The sequence below is a fragment of the Coffea arabica genome, chromosome 8e (genome assembly GCF_036785885.1).
Source record: "Coffea arabica cultivar ET-39 chromosome 8e, Coffea Arabica ET-39 HiFi, whole genome shotgun sequence".
Lineage (NCBI taxonomy): Eukaryota > Viridiplantae > Streptophyta > Magnoliopsida > Gentianales > Rubiaceae > Coffea > Coffea arabica.
Genome location: NC_092324.1, coordinates 469,477 through 492,476, shown reverse-complemented (window position 1 = coordinate 492,476; position 23,000 = coordinate 469,477). Strand labels below are relative to the sequence as shown.

Sequence of the window (23,000 nt, the reverse complement as noted above, 5' to 3'; positions counted from 1 at the left end):
TTTTATTAGAACTTGTGGATAAGTTAAAGACGTATTCAGACATTCCACAGAGATTTGAATTAACTTTGCTCAACCAGTCACTCCCAAGTCCCGATCCTACTCCAAAACCATTCAGCGTACGTAAATCCTTATTATCACGGTTTTCAACAAATTTTTTTTTTTTTTTTCATTTCGGAACAATTTCTCTGTTAGATACTAGAAAACCTAAGGTTATTCTTGTAAACGATCAAGATAGATACAAGTACAAGAAGAAGAAGAAAGAAAAAGACTCAGCTCGTGTAAAGGGTTAATTACACAACCAGTTGGTATAATCTTTTCATATCATTCATAATCATCCTTACTGATCACCAGAATCTGAAACCACACAACCAATATTGCTTTGATCTTTCATATCATTTTGGGGTCTAGCTAGTAGTTTCGAATTTATGAATAAACTACAATTTTAAGCAAATACGATGACAGAACAGGAATATAAAACAAGAAGTCATTAATGGTGAGCTTGCCGAGCCATACTCCATAAGAGTCTGGATGCATGCAATTGCTTCCCTTGTGGTCAAACAGAAGTCCCAGTGTTGTAGTTGTATTGTATTACCTACCAGGAGTGGAGGTATTCTATCCAAATTAAAGGACCAAAACCATGTATCTCTTTTCTTTTGGCTTCTCTCACTCTCTCTGTGTTGAGTTCAAGAACAACAAAGAATCCAGGGGGCGAGGCTGATAATTTTTGTATTCTGTTTGCAATGGACGGCGAGGCGAATAGAGTTTGCCTGCCTGCCTTCTCGGATAAATATGTTGGTAGCAGAGCAGCAGCGACTTTGTACAACTTCTTAAGTTGGACTCGGGAGCAAGCACCGTCAGCATGCATGATGCACATTCCTTAACATACTTCTGGAGAATGACTGACTGCCAAGATACATGATTTTACCTCTACTTGTACTACTCCCAATATTCTGCTGCCTCTCTTATTTACCAAACTCGTTCTTAAATCACAAAGTTCAACAATGCCGAGTGTAATGTTTCCTGGACTTTGATGATTCTTGATTGCATACCTGATTTCCATCTCTCTCTCTCTCTCTGCATATGTCATCTTAGTTGTAACCTAGTAATTACTACTTCAGGACTAAGAGTATCTGATCGGCATGAATCTAAAGAAGTATATCTTTAGATTCTACTAGCCTCTGATTCTTGCATGTTTGTGGCTTCATCTTTACCCTTGTCTATTTGCTCGCTCTATGATAATGGGTTGTGGATATGCATGCGCAGAAGACTATGCTTCGGATTTTTTGTAGGATGGAAATTTTGAAACGGCATATTTCCGTATAAAGCATGCCATTATATAGATATAGTCACAGTCCCAAAATCACTGTTCCAATTTAAAAAATCATGAACTGAACAGACCCTTATAAGGAAAGTTCAGATTTGGGTTCTTGAACCTCCGATTTTAGTCCGGTTTCGATTTCGATTTTATTCCGATTATAATTTCGGTTCTTTTAGTTATGTTTAAACACTTATTATTATAAAATTGATTTTAAGAGAATATGACAATGAATGTAAATAATAATAACAATAATAACTTTATTGTATTATCATATGTAAGGAAAAAAAATAATAAAAATTTTATGAAAAAATATCTTATTGTTGATTTCATTGGATTGGTCTTGAACTTACATTAGTTATGGGGTAAAGATTTACTAATATAATGGAACAATGGATTGTTGGGTTAAAATTGGAGTTGCTGCTATTGAGTGCTGATTATTGATATTGAACACTAAACTAGTCATTTAGGTTTATATAGCAAATATTTTTTAAACAGTTTAAATGGATCCTCTACTGTTGGTTCTAGTTTTAGTTCAAAATTTTAATAGATTCTAAACAGCTGGTTCTGGTTCCAGTTCAAAATTTTGGTGAATCTGAACTTGAACTTTTAGTCACAGTTATGATTCCAGTTTTAGTTTCTAAAATTTGGTTCTGGTTTCAATTCAATGGACCCTCGATTTGACTTCGATTCAAACCTGAATCGTGGTCACCCTGCGATTATAAAATGAAAAAGAGGGGATTGGTAACCAGGGGTGGCAATGGGGCGGGGAACACCTCCCCTAACCCCCGCCCCGTTGCATTTTAATTCCCCCCGCCCCCGTCCCGTCCCCCGCCCCCGGCTTCCCCCGCCCCGTCTCGCTTCCCCCGCGGGGGCACCCGTGGGGCTAAAAAAAATTGATTATATAATTTTATTATAATTAAATTTGAGCAAATAATTAAGTATTAAAATATCAACACATTACCAAATTATTATTCATTGTAACTTCATAATTGAAACTCATTAAAATAATTAAACAAAGGTTATTTGAATACAATCTAATATGATAAAACAAATATAACTAAAATAATCAAGTTTTCACTTTTGATACAAATACAATCACTAAATTATTTTTGTGTTTTTTTTTTTAGAAAAAAGTGTTATTGTATTAAGTGTTGTGAGGAATTTAACATAAATGTATTAATAAATTTAATATAATTAATTAATAATTTTTATTAATAAACATGTATAATTAGTAGTATAATTGATAATATCATTATATATATAATTATGTACATATATATATTTTTTGAAACGGGTGGCGGGGCGAGGGGTGGGAAAAAATTCCCCTCCGCCCTCGTCCCGTTTCTAAACGGGGGGAAAAAATTCCCCCCCCGCCCCAACGACCCCCCGCGGGCGCCTGCCCCCGTTGCCATCCCTATTGGTAAATTTTTTTTATTGGAATCTTAATTGGTTTGAAGCCATATCGATGGTCCCAACATTATTAGAGTTCCGTTCTTAAGGAATCTGTCAGGCCCTCTGACTGAAATTCAATAGAGAAGAATTAAGAGGAAAAGAAGGTAAGAATCAAATGAGAAAGCAGAAAGAAAACAAGAAGGAAGAAAGAAGAATAAGACAAGGGAGAAGAGAGAGAAAATTGTGGTAATTTATTCTCATATCCCAATTTGGTTATAATTAGCCTATTTGTACACATAGGCATAACAAAATGAAAATAGCTAATTAACTATTAGAATTATTCTAACGACACCGTTTTAAGCTTTTATCCCTTATTTGGAAACAATAGTTCAAAACGAATCACCTAATGCATAAAATGACTTTCTTATACTTCAAAACTTGACATTCTCCTCCCCATAAAACCAAGCTTGTTCTCAAGCTCGAAATCTTAGGAACTGCTTGTCAATAAAGCTTTTGTCCTCCCAGAAAGATTCTGATTCAAGCAAACAATTCCATTTGACAAGGTACTGGATAATTGGCTGAGAATTCCGTAAGATAGCTCTTCTCTTAAGAACCTTCTCAGGTTTGAGTGGATAGTGGTCTGATGCATCCACTTCTAGTAAAGTTGGTTCGACATTTCCATTGCCCCCAATCTTCTTTTTCGGCAACGAAACATGAAACACTAGGTGAAATTTAGCACCATGTGGTAACAGTAACTTGTAGGCTAGTGCTCTTATTTCTCAATGATTTGGAAAGACCCAAAATATTTAGCAGACAACTTGAGGCTTTTCCTGATAGCTACTGTTTGCTGCCTATATAGTTGCAGCTTAAAGAAAACCTAATCTCCTACTTGGAAGTGTCTTTCCATCTTGTGTTTATCAGCATAGTGTTTCATACGGTTCTGAGCCTTAGCCAAATGCTCTCTAATGTTGGACATGACTTGAAGTCTTGCTTGTACTATATCAGCAGCAACAGGCATGACACTGTCATGGAAAGGGCCTAGGGGAATATGAGCTGGCTTGTAACCATATAGTGCCTCAATGGGGGAGAGTTGTAAGTTGGTATAGAAGTTGGTGTTGTACCAGAATTCAGCTGTAGATAACCACGCACTCCAATATGTTGGGTGTTCATTGCACATACATCTAAGGTAGGTTTCCAGACACTAATTTACCATCTCACTTTGACCGTCAGATTGAGGATGGTAAGAAGAAGTGTAGTAGAGGTTTGTTTCCATCAATTCAAACAACTCTTGCCAGAATCTGCTAAAAAGCACCCTGTCTATATCTGAGATTATAGATTCAGGTAACGCATGGAGTTTATACACATTATCAAGGAAAATCAGGGCCACTTGTTGAGCAAAGTAAGGGTGAGTGAGCTTTAGGAAATGACTAAATTTCGTAAACGATCCACTACTACCAATACTGTATCAAAACCAAGTAATAGAAGTAGTTGTTCAATAAAATCCGTAGGTATATGGAACCATGCTTGCTGAGGAACTGGAATGGGTTGTAGTAACCCTGGGTAGAGGACATTCTCATGTTTATTCCTTTGGCACATATCATAGGATCTCACAAACTGCAGGACATCCTTCTTGATTCCAGGCCAAAAGAATAGTGATTGCACCCTTTTTAAGCATCCTCACTGACTTGAATGCCCCCCAATAATAGAGGCATGTAATGTCTTGATGAGTTTATCTCTAATGCCTGTAGCAGTTTCCACATACAGTTTCCCTTTGAATTTCAATAAACCATTCTCCAATTGGTATTCTGGGTGAGAATTTGGGTCTAATAAAAGTTGGGGAATAAGATCTTGAAGCAATGCATCCCCTTCATAGCTCTCAAGTAACTTCTGTACCCAATCTGATTGTACTGAAGAAATGGCACTGAGATGGTTACCTACAGCATCTAGATCCCTGCTAGTACCATTTTCAGTACCCTTCTTATATTGTATCTCATTGTCCAATCCTAGTAGCTTGGTAAGCCATTTGTGCTGCAATGGGTGTGTAAGCCTCTGTTCCAAAAGATATTTGAGTGCCTGATGATCTATTCTAATGACAAAATAGTGGCCAACTAGATAGTGCTTCCATTTGGTTACTGGTAATACCAAAACAAATAGCTTCTTTTCATATACAGATATCCCCAGATTCTAACTTGATAAAACCTTGCTAATAAAGGTTATAGGATGCCTATTTTGCATGCGCAATGCCCCAATTCCAACTCCACGTGCATCAGTTTCAATAATAAAGAGAATTTCAAAATTTGGCATGCTGAGTATTGGTGCAGTTATTATAGCTTTCTTTAAACCTTCAAAAGCCAACTGAGCATTCTAGTTCCAAGTGAATCCACCGTTCTTTAATAGTTGTGTTAATGGCTTACTTATTACTCCATATCCCTCGATAAATCTTCTACAGTAGTTAATCAACCCCAAAAAATCTCTTAGTTCCTTAACTGTTCTAGGAGTAAGCCAAGATAATATGCACTCAACATTGAATGCATCCATACTTACTCCAGCCACAGAAGCAAATGAACATTTAGATCTTTTGCAGTAGAGTTGGTTATCAATCAAAACTCTTAGCATAATTCTCAGGTGCTGTATGTGCAACTCCAAAGAGAGGCTGTAAATCAAGATATCATTGAAGAAAACCAATACAAATTTTCTCAAATATAATTGAAATTAATATCCTATTCATCAGGGCTTGAAAAATAGATGGGGCATTCGTCAAACCAAATGGCATTACTAGAAATTCAAAGTGGCCATAGTGTGTCTGAAAAGCTGTTTTAGGGACATCTACTGCTTTAACTCTTAGTTAGTGATAGCTAACTCTAAGATCTAATTTGGACATATAGATAGTACCATGCAATTCATTCAAGAGCTCATCTATGTTTGGAATAGGAAATCTATCCTTAATAGTTAAATTATTTAACTTTTTGTAATCCATACACAACCTCCAAGAATTGTCTTTCTTCTTGACTAGCAGAACAATGGAAGCAAAAGGACTACTACTATATGTGATGATGCCATCGGAGAGCATTTCAGCTACTTGCTTTTCAATTTCTATTTTGTGAGAGTGAGAGTATCTGGGTTTCAATTTGAATGATTCAGCTCCAGGTTTGAGGTTAATTTGATGATCTAATTCCCTTTCTGGAGGTAGTCCCTTGGGGGTTTCAAACACCTTAGAGAACTACTGTAGCACATGTTCTGTTCTAGTACATTTTCCTCCTTCTTGTTCACCAATTTTGCATGAAGAATAGAACATGCTCTTTGTTTTTCCTGTATGAAGGCCCTGATATCTTTTCCTCTCACTAATTCGATCATTGGTTGGTTGATAAAACCTTGGAGATGTAATAAATCACCTTGGTTGCTGAGAATGATGTTAAGTGCATGGAAATCAAATGTGATTGGACTAAACCGGCACATCCAATCTACCCCCAAAATAATGTCCCATCCTTCTAGCTCCATTACCTTCAAATCAAATTGGAATTGATAATCTTGAATCATCTAGGACACCTTGGGACAGATTGCTCCACCAGTGATATTCGTAGCATCTGCTAATGTCACTGTAAAATGGTGAACATTTTGATAGGGTAGATGTAGGAATTTGACAAGTTCAACATGAATAAAACTATGTAAACTCCCTATATCAACTAGGATTTTAATTGGTAGTCTTCCCAAGTTATATAGGAGCAAGATAGAATTCTTTTTCAAGGCACCAAATAAAGCATTTAGGGATACTTCAGCCAATTCTCCCATCCTACCCGCATGTTCATTTTGTTCTCCCACAGCATCCTCAAATTCTACTTTATCTTCCTCTTCAAGCTCTAAACAATTCAAATTTCCAAGTTTACATTGATGACCAACCCTAAACTTATCTCCACATCGATAGCACAGGTTTTGTTGACACTTGTATTGCATTTCCTCAGCTGAAATCTTGTTAAACTTCTTGGATATTGTTTCTTTTCTCTTGGTATTTGGGGTTGTTGTAGGTACACTATAAGAGCTAGTATGATTTTGTCCATTGGTAGAATTCTTGTACATTCCAAATTTGGGATCCAAGATAGTTTTCCCATTATTTCTTGAATGTCTAGATTAAATTTCTAAAGCGCACTCTTGCAGCTCAGCAACCTCAAAAAGCTTTAGTCAAGGTCTGTGGTTTAAACATTTTCACCATTGGCTTGATTTCTTCCTTTAGACTATTGATGAAGATTGAAACAAAGTAGAGTTCATCCAATTTAGGATTCCTGATTAGCATAAGTGTCTTCAATTCCTCAAATCTTTCTTCATACTCTTTTACTGTCCCTTTTTGCTATAGTTTGTTAAATTGCTCTACCACATCTCTTGACCCCTTTCTAACAAACCTATCACACAGCAACTCACTAAATTCTAGCCATGACAGCTTGGGTATCTCTAACTTCACCCTTTGGAACCAATTATCAGCTTTTACTTCTAAGAACATTTCCATCATGTCTACCTCTGATTCTTAGGAACTTGATAATTCAAAAAGTATTTTGACATTTGCGTAGCCGTTCCGTATGATTACCATCAGAGAACATGGGCAGTTCTAATTTGGGCAAAGTGGGAACAAAATTCTTACTCTTGGACTCAGATTATGCACCTGAAACTTCATTCGAAGTCATCTACTTCAAATGCGTAGGCAGAGTTGGCAGAAGAGGTTTGGATGCTCCAGATTCCTATTCATGAACGCTTTTCTTCTTCATCATCATCTTCAATAATGTGTTGAACTTCTGCTCCATATTGCTGAACCTCTAGTCTAAACTTCCTACCATAGACTCCTGTCTTGCGTTGTTCTGCTCCATTTCTTCATGAAACTTCTGCTGTAATTGATTCTGGCAAGAATTCTGGATGGTGGCTATGGATTCAACCACTTCTTGGAGATGATTTTGTTGCTTCTTGATCTGATTTTCTAAGGAATGGTATCTAGCATTCTCCGCCATGTCAAGTATAATTTGCAGCTGAGGATCGACTGCCATGATATCAGTTGTCAAGCCCTCTGATTGAAATTCAATAGAGAAGAATTAGGAGGAAGAGAAGGTAAGAATCAGATAAGAAAGTAGAAAGAAAAGAAGAAGAAAGAAGAGAGAATAAGACAAGGGAGAAGAGAGAGAAAATTGTGATAGTTTATTCTCATATCCCAATTCTGTTACAATCAGCCTATTTGTACACGTAGGCATAATAGAATGAAAATAACTAACTAATTATCAAAATTATTCTAACGACGCCGTTTTAAGATTTTATCCACTTATTTGCAGGCAACACTTCAAAATGCATCACCTAATGCATAAAACAACATTCTTATACTCCAAAACTTGACAGAATCCTTTTCAAATGAATGGAACTTGTAATTGCTTCCAAGATTGCAAGCTTTGACCCAAATTTTTTTTTTTTCCTGAATGCTTGTTATGAGATGAATATGAAAAGTTCAAATCAAACCAAAAACATTTCACTATTTGATTAACCAACGCTTTTAAGAATAAGATGATAAATTTATTAAAATTTTATCATCTTATTGTATTCATAGGTATTAAATTATAAAACTTATGATAGATATACAAATGATATTTTATATATAACTAGGAAGTTGTTATTGTTATTCAAACTTTTTAAAAATTAAAAATAATTCTAAAATTATAATACGACAAAGTTTTATTACATATTTTATAAGGTTATATGAAAAGTAAAATTATTTTTATAATATTTTTAAAGTGTATAAAAAATAGAAGATTTTTAAATTATACATACAATCATTTATTATACAGATATATTATGAGCACTTACTGACTAGAATACTAAGTTTCAATCATTAATAAAAAAATCTTATCATTAATTCATATAAACTTTCTAATGCTAGTTTGATATAAGTTTTTTTTTTTAAAGTAAAATAGTAAATTTGTCTATAAACTTATAAGTTTTCATCATTAATTAAATTTCCTATGTTCTCCAATGTTTTGAAACTAGAACCGGTGATTGAATCGGTAAAGTGATCAGGTCAAGATTCAACTGGTTCAACCCCAATTCATCGATTTTTATTTTTAAAAATAAAAAAAATAACAAATAAGCAAAAATAATGTAAAATTAACTCAAGAATCCTAAATTTTATAATATCTTCTGGAGAAGATTTACTAATCTAGTACCTTCTAATTCATCCACCAAATAAAAGAAAAAGTATTTCATAAAAAAATAAAGAATCAACTAAATTATAAACAAATCTATCTAATTTCTTAAATTAAACAAGGAAGAGTTTAACTTTCCCAACTAAAAAATAAATTTGATGGATTTGTTAAATTAACTCCAAAAAAAATAGAAAAAATTATGAATATGAAAACAAAAGATAGAAGAGCAAAGGAAAAAGAAGTGTGCTCCTTTATCTATCAAATTCAACTTCATTATCATTTTCACCATCAATAATGCAAAAGAAAAGATAGAAGAGAAGATGAAAAAAAAAAAAAAAAAAAACAAGGAGATGAGCGGAGCTTGTAGAGCGGCTTCTAAAGGTGAAGATTCTTAGAGAAGGAAAAGAATTGAGAGTTTCTTTAGTTTTTAGTTAGATTAGTTATTTTGCTTTTAAGTTGGGTTAACCAAGATTTTTTTTTTAATTTGAGAACAAAATGGCCTATCAGCCAACTTAATTGTAGTGGCAGACAATTAGTTTGTAGTTGGGTTTTGATAGAACCCAAAAAGTTCAAAAAAGTGAGTAGTCCATAAAAAAAAAGTCCAAGTCCGAAGTCAAAATTTATAAACCGGACTTGACTAGTTTAACTGGTTCATTTCGATTCACCGACTTTATTTAATTTTTTTTTTTTTTTATGTTTTTGGGTTTCTTATAGAATTGGACTGGTATCATAGCTAATTCACGATCTGATTAGTCAAATCGATCGGTTTAATTCGATTCTTAAAACATTGATGTTTTCAGTAAGAGTTAAAATTTATCTATAAAAACTCATTACTACTTGAATTAGACTTTTTTTTTTTCTGAAACGATAGGAATTGTATTCATAATTCAAGAACTTTACACTTGTAGAGCAATGGCTCCAAGAAGCAATACGAAGTGTCAGACACAGTGAGAATTGTTCCATTCCTCGTCACTACATATGCCAACTGCATAACTACTTATAGCTTTACATATATCATCACTTTTTATATCTAAACAAAATGAGCATTTTTGAAACAAAGAGCTTAAATTGTTGATGTCATTGATCAAAGTTGCCAATCTGATGTCTTTGGTTCTCTTGGACATCAACGAAATCATAAGCTGCTTGTAAGGGATATGGACCTTAAGTTATACTCATTGCTTTCCTGTGGCCTTGATCAAAGCTAATCTTACTATTTTAGCTAAATCCAAGGCTGGTATGCTTGTTCCTCTGTCCCTCATAGCCCATGCTATTTGAACTTGTCCCATGTGATTCCTTGCAAGTTGCAATAATGCCCCTTCCCAACCACTTGGTACCTTTGTCCTTGTAGACAGCTAGCTTCAGGTTCATTACATTTGCCTCATCTTGTGCTTGATCAGTTTCTTCAGTGACTATGGATGTTTCAACAGCGCTCATTTGTTCCCGTCTTTCCTTTGCCAATACTTGCTTTTGCCAGTCTTTTTGTACTCTCTGGACAATCTCAGAGGATATTTGTGCTTTGAGTTGAATTGCCATTCATTCTTGACCTTCCAAATTTGCCATAGTATGTTCGTTGTTAGCTCAATACGGCTCTGACCTTCAAGTCTTTTTTCTGCTTCCATGACTGTATTTCACCAGTAAGAAAAGTTATCAGAATGTTCTAAAGCCCTATCCCAGCGAGCTGGTTACATTTTCCAAACATCTTTAGCTCACCTACAGTTTAGAAGCATATGCTCTACCGTTTCCACTTGTTCACCACATCCCTTGCAAATTGGATCACCTCTTCCTGTCCTCCTGTTGTAAACTTGACTGTTCATGGGCAGAATTCCATTGATGCACTTCCACAAAAAATTAGACTTACTTTCTAAAAATTAAGTTTGGGATATAAAGTAGTAATCTATTCTTTTAAAAAGTAAATTTCATATTTATTTCATTTAACCTTTCGAGACATAAGTTATCAATTTATTACGTTAATTTATTATTTTAGATGAAAGGCTTACTATCAAGTTTTTAGGCATTATGGTATTTAGGTGAACGAGTCTCACAAATAATCAAATGGTCGCTAAAAGTCTGATAGCCTAGGTAAAAACTGTTTTGCTACTACAATGATGGTTATTGGAGCATTTTCGTTTAATCTAATTACCTTGCCGTACATTAAAATAACACTGAGGATATACTTGCATGAAAATTTTCGACTTCCAATTCTACTTCTTTTCGTTATGTAAATGGCCAAATAAATGAAACAAGGTGTATACATGGAGAAGATTCGAATCCGCATATTATTTCAGGCAAACTATCCATTTTGCCTCATGGAATTCATTCATCCTCACGATACAGAGGGAAATCTGTTGCACCTTTGAGATAGAAAAACTCTACAATCGTCATTGGGAAAGATAGTGGGAGCGAAAACAATGCCGCCATCCCAACCATCTTCTTCTTCAACCCTCTCGAAGTCCATCATCATAGTAAACGTGGCTACAAGGAAAGCAGCAGACAGTTAATGGCATACCTCTGCCCACACACTAGTGGGCACCAGTTCCAAACACCAGAAAATTCCTCCTGTACACCAGGTCCTCTTGCCTCTCCTCCATAAACCTGTCCCGGTCAAACCGGCCAGGCTCAGGGAACCCTTACAAACAAGAATCAAGAACCGAGGGAAACACCACTGTTCCCTTAGGAACGACGTAAATCATCAGTCAGCTGAAATCCTCCCCTGCAATGTGAGGCACCATGGCCCCCGGAGTTCTTATCGTCAGCACCTCCTTCACCACCGCCTCCATGAACTTCATCTCCTTCAAATTCTCTGCCGTGATTGATAATATTTCCGGGTTCCAATGCTTTGCCAGCTCCAGACATGCCCTGTAAAACATGTGAGGGCGCGAAGATAATAACGTTATCGCCCATGACAGTGCTGATGTAGAAGCATCTTGAGCTGCAAATGAAAAGTCCAAGAACTGATTGTCAAGTTCCTCGTGACTAAAAATAGCAGCGAGAAAATATCAGACTGGGTGCTATTTTTTTATCTCGGTCATTTTCTTGCATCCAAAAATCAATCAAGCAACAAGGTTCCTCTCCATTCCCTATTCTCTTCTGGCTCTTTATCGTGCTGGAGTTAAAACCAGCTTCCCACGAGCTAATCTCGCTTTTCTGAAGGCTAATCCCGGTAAGTTTATGGGGAGTTTGATCAATCCTATGTTGAAATGGATGTAGTCAACGTTAAACCTGTTACTGTCCTCCTCACTTAAGTAAGGCCCAACAAATACCGTCTGAGAAGTTTCCAAGTTCATGTCTCGGCAAAGCATTCGAAGAGAGGTTGGTTTTTTATCCGTTTTTTGATCGAGGCACGATTTTTCGTGCTTGAGAATAATGCGTTGCTGGGTTAAAGTGTAGGTGGCTAGAGCCTTGGGAGAAAGACCGGGGAGGATACGGCGCGCACCTGAGGTTTTGGTGGTCTTGGCCAAACATGTACATCATACAATTCTCACCAAAGAAGCTTTTGCCGAAAGAGTAGCCCCGGAAATGGAAGGCGTCAGGGCGGACGTTGGGGAAGACATTGTGAGAGAGTTGGGGGGTGAGTAGATGTAGATGATGAATCTGCCGAAGAGGCAGTTTGTGGAGACAGCCACAGCACAGGGGAGGTCCTAGCTCAGAGAAGGCCACAGAATTTTGTAGTGTTTGTGACGAGGGGAATAGCATTTCCGATGAATGGGGAGGACTAGTGCTGGCCCCGGGAGGAAGCGTTTCTTTCTGAGGCAAGAAACTTGCGATGTATAATATACCTATGATTAGGTGTGGGATGTATGGGGTGCATTGTGAGAGAATTGAGGGAAATATAAGATTCATTAATGTAAATACTCATGTAGCTGTTTGTTGAGCTCGTTTGGGGCAATGCAGGCGGGGGAAGAGAGATTGGTGGGGTGCTGTAGCAGGAAAGATTAGAAATATGACATAGGAACAGCTTCTCCTCTTACTGAATATCTTCATATTTGTTCATCTCCTTGTAATCAATCCCCTTGGGAAGAAAAGGGAAGAAAGAAAAATAATCTCTTCCCTTGTACGAAGCCGATGAATTTCTTCTCTCCCCTTCATCTCCCAAGCAAAACAGAACTTGAATAGTTTTCCAACATAGGATCGATGTATTATAGCTTCTAAGATTATAGAAGAATAGTTTTCCATTTCCTAGTGCTAAAACTGAATGGCATTTCCAAGTGCTAAAACTGAATAGCTGGAAGTATGAAGAATATAAGGATTTTATAAATAAATGAAAATTTCCAGTACAAATAATTAAAATTGGAGAATTTTGTGTACAAATACCAATTATGTCAGAGATATCCGGAAGGACTCCCCTGCTATCCTTAGTATGAAACCAACTTATTAGACCTTCTGAAGGACTCGTGCGCAATATGTATGCTGTAGAATTGCAAACTGTTACAGTGCAGAAACTCTAAACTGTGTGTACAACACCAACTTAATCCTTCTGAAGAAGACTAGTTCATCTTTTATTTCTGTAAAATTACAGGGTTAATTGTTACATCGGAGAACCACCCGAGAACAGCAAAATTCAATTACCCAAAAAAAAAAAAAGGTAATTCATGGTTGCTTAAAAGGTGTGGCATATATGACAAAGATATACAATATATATCCGAATTCTCATCTATCTAAACCCTCATTTTTTACACAGTTGTTTGGACAAGCCTCAGAATCATTTCTGTCAGCTGACATTTTCATTCTCAGAGCACGAGCAACATAGTTTACCTGTTTTATTAATCTACCATTATCAACAAAAAAATTTACCAGCATCGTCCTCAAGTGTTCATTTATTCTTATCATGTCATCATCTGCACGTTTATTTTTATCAGCAGTCGGCACCAAGGCATCAACAGCCAGTGATAAGTGCTGCACCTGATAAAATTAAAAAAAAAACAGTTAAGCACGTATATTGCGGAAAATGAGGCCACCAGTGAAGAATCTATAAAATAACACAGGACCAAGGTCACAAATCTTACTAATCAGGCTAATGTCACGCCCACTTACCACCGGACAAGATCCAATATACCAAGGCGAATATAACCCCAAAGGGAAGAGATTATGTCAATGGCACTAAGGCCCATCGATCAACTTAGAGAGTCTAAAGTCATAGATTAAGTGCCAGCAAATGAAAAGCATAAAATGGTGGAAACGTGGAGTCCAGGTTCAAATGAATATGGCCAAGCTCATCACGCAGTCCAGTTATAAAACAAAACTGTCACTTTTGTTCCTCTGATTTCAAATCAGCATAGCTGTAATATTTCTACAGAGTCCACTGTGCGCAAAATAATTTCCTAAGCAGATTCTTATCTGATACGGCCAATGAGGGTCACATGTAAATACACTTACAAAACCAACCAGAATGTAAAGCACCTGTCAATCATGAAAGTTCAAGACAACATACTAGAAGTAGAGCAACTTCACCAGACAAAACATATGTTATATGTAACACTAGATGATCCCAAAAATATAATGTATACGAAGTGATGCACTTTGCTTCTCGCAGTTTACTAGGATAGCTAAATGGTAACAATGTCATAATGACTTGGCTATATGTTCCTCCCTATCTAAGCCTTTTATTCCGATCCTGGGTTAAAGAATATATGTTATTGTAAACAGAACGACTACAAATATATTCCATTCTAGCACATCGGAACTTTAAACAAGATATAAGTCAATTTCTGCAGTACATACCAGCAAAAAGGAAGTCAAACTGTCAACAGATGAATAGAGTCAGTTGTTACAAAAAGGAAGGAGGTTTATAAGTTAAATGTGGAAAGCAAACAGAAGAGGAAAAGGCTTCAATAGTACCTCAGCAAGAAGAACATTGATTTGATCATCAGACTTTGCAATGTCATCAAATGCAAGTGTTGGCAAAGGAAATTCCATGAGGTCATTCTTTTCATCTTCTTTCAAAATATCAACCTTGCACTCTTGGAGTTGATTGAAAAGAGTCTCACATTTCTCCAAAAAATTCTTCCATGCAGCATACATGGGCTCATTTTTATGTCTTTCTTCTTGCAAGAGCATCTGGAATGCCAAACAAACGTTTGGGTCTTCATATATTTGCATAAGTTTTCATGAGCCACTTTATATTGATGAATCAATCATATATCATAAAATAGCAGTCAAATAGTCTTAAAAGTTTTACTTAATTTTTGTTTCAGCTCATGGATCACCATGTAGGTCTAGGCAACAACTTAGATAGCATGCGTATAATATAAAAATGCATAAACAATGTGACCTGATCTATTGAGGACTTTATTAAACTGAAGCTATAAAGTCAGTTAAGTATTTCTGCAACAAAAAATTAGACTATGACCCCCATGAACAATATCATTAGAAGGAAAAGAAACTAGAAATAACCAATTCCTTGTATAAGCAAGCAATAGCATGAAAACACATGCCTTTTCATCTTCAACAATACCTCAATCTCAGATTTTTCTTGAAGTGATTCCTTAAGCTGCTTTTTAATTTCTGCTTGGGTACTTCTGAGGGATTTAACCTCTTTAACAAGAACTTTGATGTCAGCTTTGGACTTCACTTCTACCTCTTGATGTTGCTTCGATAAATCCTCAAGTTGCTGTCTTTTCAGATCCAACTCCTGAAGTATATCTTTCTCATTACTGCTTGAGACTTTCACCTCTGTATCCATTTTTTGATTCTGGAAAGGTATGACAGACAGTGTAAGTTAAAATTATTGTTGATTGAGGTAAAATATATCTAACCAGCCAACACCTCCAAGATACAGAACCTGTTGAGAATTCAACTTTAATTCCATTTCCATTGACTTTCGTCTAAGTTCTTCCATGTCCCACTGCATTTGGGTTACTCTTTCTTGTTCAATCAAAATCGCCTGCTCAATGTTTTCTTTACTTTTTTGTTTAGTAGTCTCAAGCTCCACTTCCAAATCCTTGACCTGGCAATTACAATAATAGGTGGTCACCACATCAAATTTTGGTTGTAATACTAGACTAAAAAGCTTTTAGCCTATTGTGGCTCAAGTATGACAATATTCTTTTAACATGACCAGATGAAAATAAATAAAAGGAAAACCAAAAGCACCCTTGGAAAAGTAGTAAAGAACACTACAACTATAACTAAAAGCAGATAATATACAGTTTTACAAGACTAATTTTCATGAAACATTGTCCATTATGCAAATGCAGAAGCCACGGAGAGTAGTAAAGCATGCATATTAATTTCTCAACACTTGCCTTGACATAGAGCCACTCTGATTACATCTATGGTACACTACTACATTTTCCAAATTCTAAGACATGGACCTTGTTGACCTCTTTCCAATCAGGACCAATTGATGGGATGAAAAACTTTTTAGATCCCCTAGTGCATGATTTTATTTGAAAGCACTTGGTTATTTAGCTACTGTGAACTGGCAAAGACTCCTTTTAACTAAGCAAACACAGTCTGCATATGATTCATCATGATTTACGTGTGCCCCTGGGAGCAGTTTTAAACCAACTAATATATTTCTCATACATTCCATACAGCATATCCTGAAACTCTGACAACTTTAAGATTAATAATGCATTTCAACAATAGGGATCAGACAGACAAACGGGTTAAGATACACAAAACAGATGCTCAATGGAAAGATAGCATGATCCAAAATGTCAAGAAATGAAGGGGACTACACCTCCAACCACTTGGGCGACTTACATATAATCTGCCACTTGCATCAGGAAAGACCTTTTATATGCAGACTTAATTGTCGCAACTAAAAAGATGAAAATATGACTACACTCAAGCACAGACACAGATACATAGAGCACACTTTCAAAAGCAAAGGTCCATCAATTTCAAAGTAATATGCATGGCCATAAGAACAAAGTTACAAGTCTTCAACATACCTTGGTTGTCAGATACTCCTTCACAGCTATTTCCTGATTTAACCTTGATATAAGATCCTCCATGTCAGTCTTTGCAGCAACCAATCTCCGATGCATCGTCATCAGTACCCTATTCATTTTCTGGCCTTGATCTTGAGGAAGAACTAAATGCACATCATCCGGGAGTTGCAAGTCTGAGTTTCCAAGAACTTCAGTTGTTCCTGAGACTGAAGCCCCTCCAGGAAGGTGAATAGACCCATTCCCTAATGAATCACTAAATGCTAAATTTGGAGGCTGACTGCCTTTCTTTGAATTAACTTCACTTCCAATACTGTCAGCTGAGGATTTTCGAGCGTGGAAACCATTTTCATTTCTGATATCATTAGCTACAGCATTTTGATTCACGTGCACCTTTTGTCTGGGGAAACCTTCAAGTTGCTCTAGAATAGCCTGTCCCATAAACAGGCCCTCATCAATGTTGGACATGCCATACTTCATAAACTTATCAATTGGACTTGACAAATCTTCATCTAATGACAGATCTTCTGTTCCAATTTCAGAGTTGTTATCCAGCCCGAGGCTTCCACTTCCAATTTCAGATGTCTCATATGCAGTGTCACTACCATAGTCAAACATTATTGATGAACTACCAGCTAATAGAGATAAGCTTGAATTAGGATGAACATGAGATGAAGAATTCGTGCTGCTACTTCCAGAAGGATTTACTGAAGAGTGCTGGTTTTCATCTTGGAATGCTGGAAAAAAGAAAATTCTAGGATAATTTAGAAGAAGTTCTAGACAAAAGTTAATATCTTAATCAACACATTTAGCGTCAATTGACGTAATGAAGTGTCTAGATTAAGTGGAATGCTGCTTCGAAGCAAAAATTCAGCTAAAGTAATAGCAACACATACAAGATCTAGCAGCAGCTTCCAGTTCTAGAAATGATGCCACCACAAAGCTTCTGGATATATCAATATCTGATAACAACTTTGTCATCCATTCTTCCAATGAACGCCGTCTCTACAACAAATATACATTTAACGATCTTAATTTTTCAGACAAAACACAACAGAATTTGGACTTTGAAATTAAGTTTTTGATGTCACGTGAATAAATAACTGAGCTGTAATCACTCATTCCGAGTTCTATTGCTGATTATAATAACTAATGCCATCTTTAAATTCCCCCAAAAAAAAAAAACTCAGGACGGTATTTAATTTGAGGACCATGGTTTCCAGAAAAAGCCAGCTGAAATTAATGCAAACTGCAACTTTGTACCAACTAAAATATCATTCCTATTGAGGTTTCATCATCTTAACTTTAACCTAACATGCAGGAAACTATTACGCTGGAAAACAACACAAAACATTAAAATGTCATAACTCTTGTACTAGACAAGTAAAACAATTAGCAAATAGCTGGTTACCTCTTCCAAAAGAGCCCTTGTTTTCATTCGTAACAGTCCCTTTGGTGGTGCTGATGGGAGAGTCTTTCTAGGAAAAGCAGTTTTAAGCTGTAAAAGAAAATCCATAACAAAATGAGCCCTCCTGGCATCAGTCTAAAACTCTAATAGGATCAACTTGTATATCCACTGTCCCATTGAATGCTACAGCCAGGAATTTTATGCATTGTGCTCATCATATAAGTTAATGACTATTATCAAGCAGGAAGATAGAACCATAAATCATATACCCTCATATCCAAAATTGGTACTCAATGATCAATGCCTACTTTTCAATAAGCAATCAATGTGAAACCATGAGAGTACACTTTTCTCCTGCGATCGTATAAGAAATTAAGCAATGGCATCTTCCAATTTGGGTGTATGCTGGTTTTAAGACCTATTGATATCTAGACCTTAAGTTCAAACATCAAGCCAACAAAATTCACCAGAATCACCCACCAGCTGACATGTAAAACAAATTACATAAATAAGAAAAGTCATATAGATTTAGTGAACCAAACAAATTTTTTTCGAAGTTAATTACTTTCTACAAATACATAACTTTATGTCTTTCAGATATTGACATGAATCAACAGTGCCAAAATAAGTAGTTCGACGTCATCTCAAAGCTGAAATCTAAAATCATCCTGCTGTCAGTTTGGTTAACCGAAGTTCACAAATCTTTCTTCCCACTCCTCTTGACAGAACAACTTCATGATGGTAAACCTGCTTTCACATTCCTTCTTCTTGATCTTCTACTCTTTAATTTAATACTATTTTCTTTTTCTTTATTGTTAGAAATGATAAGTATCTGAAATCTGCTCCTAATATACATTTCAAGATTATAATGGAGTGAACAATAAATATTGCCTGTAATATGGGAGAGTTATTATATTATAAGATAAAAAAACTTGATGAAAGGACACCATGGTGGCTAGGATTGGTGCCATAACTTTTATTTCTAATTTCCTTTTTTCCACCTGATGCCCAGGAAAGATCTAACAAAATTGCAGAAACACGTTAAAGAGCAAACTTACAGCAGAGAGAAATTTCAAAAAATCATTAAATCTTCTTAATACATATCGTGTCGTTGTAACCCCTTCTGGAGATTGCACGCCAATCAGAACCCTGTAAAACTGCCCCTTAACAATGTTAGAACGAAAGGTAGAAAAGGAACAAAAAGTGCACGCTCACATAAAAGTCAAACCATGACCATTATAAATGAATAATCTGCTTCGAAATACTCAAGTTAAAGAGAAGATTACAGATACATTCAGACCAAGAAGAAAGATATAACACATGAGGCTGAGATTTGTTCCAGACAGATATCCCTTAAAATACAAATCAAGAAAAACTTATCAACCATAATATGCAAAAAGATCCAGAAATAATGAGACTCTTTATACAGCTACATGGAAGAATTTTTGCTTCGATAGAAGCCTAGAAATCACAGTGTAAGTAATAATATGCAAGACTTTGTTTTAAGAATCTTGGTGCAATAAGAGTGCAACAAAAGACTTTTAAAACAACAGAAGGAAAAAAAAAAAAAGAAACATCAACAAATAATGCCATCTCCTAGTCGGTTTTCTTCACTGATCTCTGAACACCAGATATCGAGTTTATGACTACTTTAGTTGGATTGCTTATCTCATCTATCTTGCTTTTATAACAGCACACAGTAAGACAAAGTAGTCTGTTCGAAGTTAAATGAGGGCAAAGGATATGTATCATCAAACAAGCCTAAATCAGAAAGGGAATAGCAGCCCATATCTCCAATCTTACTTAAGTGTTGAAAAAAAAAGTTGACCAGTAATATTTAGATTAACGAAAACTGAGTTAATTAAATCCATTCTTCTAGTCTAAACCAAAATATTACTCCCTCCATCCCGAGAAGTTTGTCACTTTTCAGGACTTGTGCTTTTTTTAAGAATAGTGTAGCTGAATGGATGAATTGTGCTTTGTTTACCGATTCTACCCTTGTTTGATACTGGCTTTTAGAATTTTCAGTGAAATCAGGCGATGAAAAGCAAACATGGGCGTACAGTAGTTTGTTACGTTTCCCAAATGCCTAGTGCATGCTTTTCACGCTCCAACCAAATAAACATAAGTGTCAACCACACATGCGTTTGCAACCGGTAATCATTTGAATGATAACTGCAAGGCCCACAATGATGACTTAAGGTGAAAATTGAATGCAAGGGCGGAGAGAGGAATGGTGGGAAAAATTGTTTGCCAAATTTAGTATGTGATATTAATTTTGGGACAAACCAAAAAGGAAGCATGATATTATCAATGGGATGGAGGAAGTAAGTACGTTAGCTATTAACAGATTGGAGTATAACCTAATGTTTTCCAAAAAAGATAATTACAACATATCAAAGTAAATAATACTCTACTGACCCCGTGCTAATAACCTAAAGATTCATCTAGTTTAGCATTATAAAAAAGTGTTTGACCATCCTTTTCTTGAGGTTACTGAAGTGGATTTATGCATAATAAAAATAGGGAGAGACAGACATCATCCAAAGATAAACATTTTAGAAGACTTCAAATTTAATAGCACATACAACTATTCATGTTATGCTAATGATAATACACGAACTTAGGAGAGCATTTTTAGTTATGGGACAACACAAAATGGAAGAAGAAGCTCTTTTGGAATGTTGAAAGTATCTTCAAGAAGATAACATGAAATGAAAATCAAACACTTGGCATAGATAAGCAGTTTGAATACCACTATGGGATCTGAATCTCTTGATTTTGGACGTACAACCCAGGAAGGAATGGTAACACAGTAACTCCAACCCGTGTGAGGATCATGAGGCCAAACAGTTTCACGCCCAGCCTGCAGGGAATACAATGAAGATGCAAGGAGAAGATTATAAGATGCCAACTCAAGAGTAAATAGAATAAAGGAATTAGAAGATACAAATGAACTCAATCAAACAAATATGATCCTGTAAACAAAAATCATAACAAAAAGGTCCGTCATCAAGAGCAAGAATAGCAAGCAGAGCAAGAGAGTGGTACAATAGCAGTAAATGATCAGATCAAAGATAAAATTTTTGTTTCCCATTTCAAGCATATTTTACCACATCACACAACAACGGGGGAAACTTTTAATTGGAAACATTTTAAGTATTTATGGTAAGATTCCTAAAGAAGCTCAATCAAGTCATGGAAAATACTCACATATATATACAAGTTAGCTTATAAGGTTTTTATAATGTAAATTGGCACAAAATCTGCAAAACAAAACGACAAGGGCATGGTAAAAATGCAGCCCTTACAATTGAGAAGATTCAGCCCTCACAGCTACTGGACTCTTTGAAACAGCAGGATTAGATGTAGTAGAACCTCACATGAACAAATGCAAAAGCCCCGTAGCTAAACATAACAACTAGCTTAAAAAGTCCTCCTTTTTCTTTTTTTTTTCCCCCCTTTATACGTCCCTAGAGTAACAGAATCTAAAAATAACAAAATTCAATCAGGATCATAGTCAGCCAATAGCAGAACATACCTTCCGCTAACTACAGAATCCCCAGAAATATTAGGGCTTTAAGCTGATCTTCAGCTCTAATATTGAATTGGATAAGCTAAATTATCTAAAAAATGATTAAGAAAGCAGATAATGAACTGTTGTAGATCAATTGACATGCAAGTTGAAAACCCAATAAATAGACGGAGAAATCGAGACGCGATCAAACGGTACAACTGAGAATTTGGGTAAAGATTGAGGATCAAAATTGAAATTGAGAATCAGAAAAGGTGGAAATTGGGAATTAAAAAGGATAAAGAGATACCCATTTTTTAGGGGGAGGGCTCCAATCCATTCCCAAAGGAAGAGGAGAAGTGCCATCGTGCCGATGCTTCGGCGGACTCTTCCGCTGCTGCATCCTCCTCCCCTCTTTTAACTTCTACCTACTACTGCTACTACTCACTCCTTCCGTCCTTCCTTTACTTCCGATTCTAATACGCTTCTACTACTATTTCAATTCGATTCTCTCTCTACAGAATTGTACAAATTTTGTAATTATACCGGTGGGGGATGGGAAGATCGAAGAAGAAGACGAAAAGGGACAAGACTTGGGGGAAGAGTGACATGCGGTCTTCCTCTTCGGTGGTTTGATGCGGAATTTTTTTCTTTTAATAATTATGTTTTTTTTTTAATTTAATTTTTACTAACTCGATCGAAATAGGTGTCCATCACAACATTTTCGCATGGATCATATGCCAAGATACATTTTCGCGTGAAAATTGCAGTAAAGGTTTTAACAGTTTTACCATGGCACCTAATTCCACAAAGGGACAAGATTAAATGATTAACCACCGCCTTACACTTTTTATTATGGACAAAAAAAATGTGTTGATCATATAAATAAATAAAATTTAACAAATAATACACTATACAAGTCTTTTGACAACTAAATTTTAACAAATAATGCACCTCCCCGTTATTATTAAGTGGGAAAAGAAAGGTGGGATGGGCACCAATAAATCGCTCGTGGTACATCTCGATCCCTAATCTTTTTTTTTATCGCAACGATAGAATTCTTATAATCTAATTTAGCCTAATCTAGAAAAGAGGAGAAGGGAAACTCGATGTGAGTACAGACTCCATCGAAAAAGGCCAGCTAAGGCCACCACATACTATGACAAATTTTGACATATTGTAAACCCCTGACCTTCCACACCACCGAGTTAGTAATGACCATCGGGCCAAAGGCCCAGTGGCCGATCCCTAATCGGCGGTGTCTTCACCTGCTTCTCTTTTTCTTTGTTACCATCTTTGGCATTTTCCT

At 36.1% G+C, this 23,000-nt stretch overlaps 1 protein-coding gene across 4 annotated transcripts; it reads right to left on the bottom strand.

Moving 5' to 3' along the window:
* Positions 1–13,349: 13,349 nt before the first annotated feature.
* Positions 13,350–22,320, bottom strand: LOC113703899 (PX domain-containing protein EREL1-like). 4 transcript variants are annotated; one of them, XM_027225405.2, is made up of 10 exons: positions 22,002–22,320; positions 20,933–21,043; positions 19,236–19,334; positions 18,181–18,267; positions 17,666–17,774; positions 16,773–17,506; positions 15,656–15,820; positions 15,329–15,565; positions 14,713–14,931; positions 13,350–13,776 (listed from the first exon to the last, which is right to left on the bottom strand). In XM_027225405.2, the coding sequence occupies exons 1-10, from the start codon at positions 22,092–22,094 to the stop codon at positions 13,525–13,527; spliced, it is 2,106 nt and encodes a 701-aa protein (XP_027081206.1). In that variant the 5' UTR covers positions 22,095–22,320; the 3' UTR covers positions 13,350–13,524. The 4 variants fall into 4 exon arrangements, 2 of the variants coding, with proteins under 2 accessions (XP_027081206.1, XP_071917486.1); XR_003451532.2 differs by having other exon boundaries at positions 13,471–13,776; positions 14,713–14,957; XR_003451533.2 differs by having other exon boundaries at positions 13,596–13,776; positions 15,309–15,565.
* Positions 22,321–23,000: the final 680 nt, after the last annotated feature.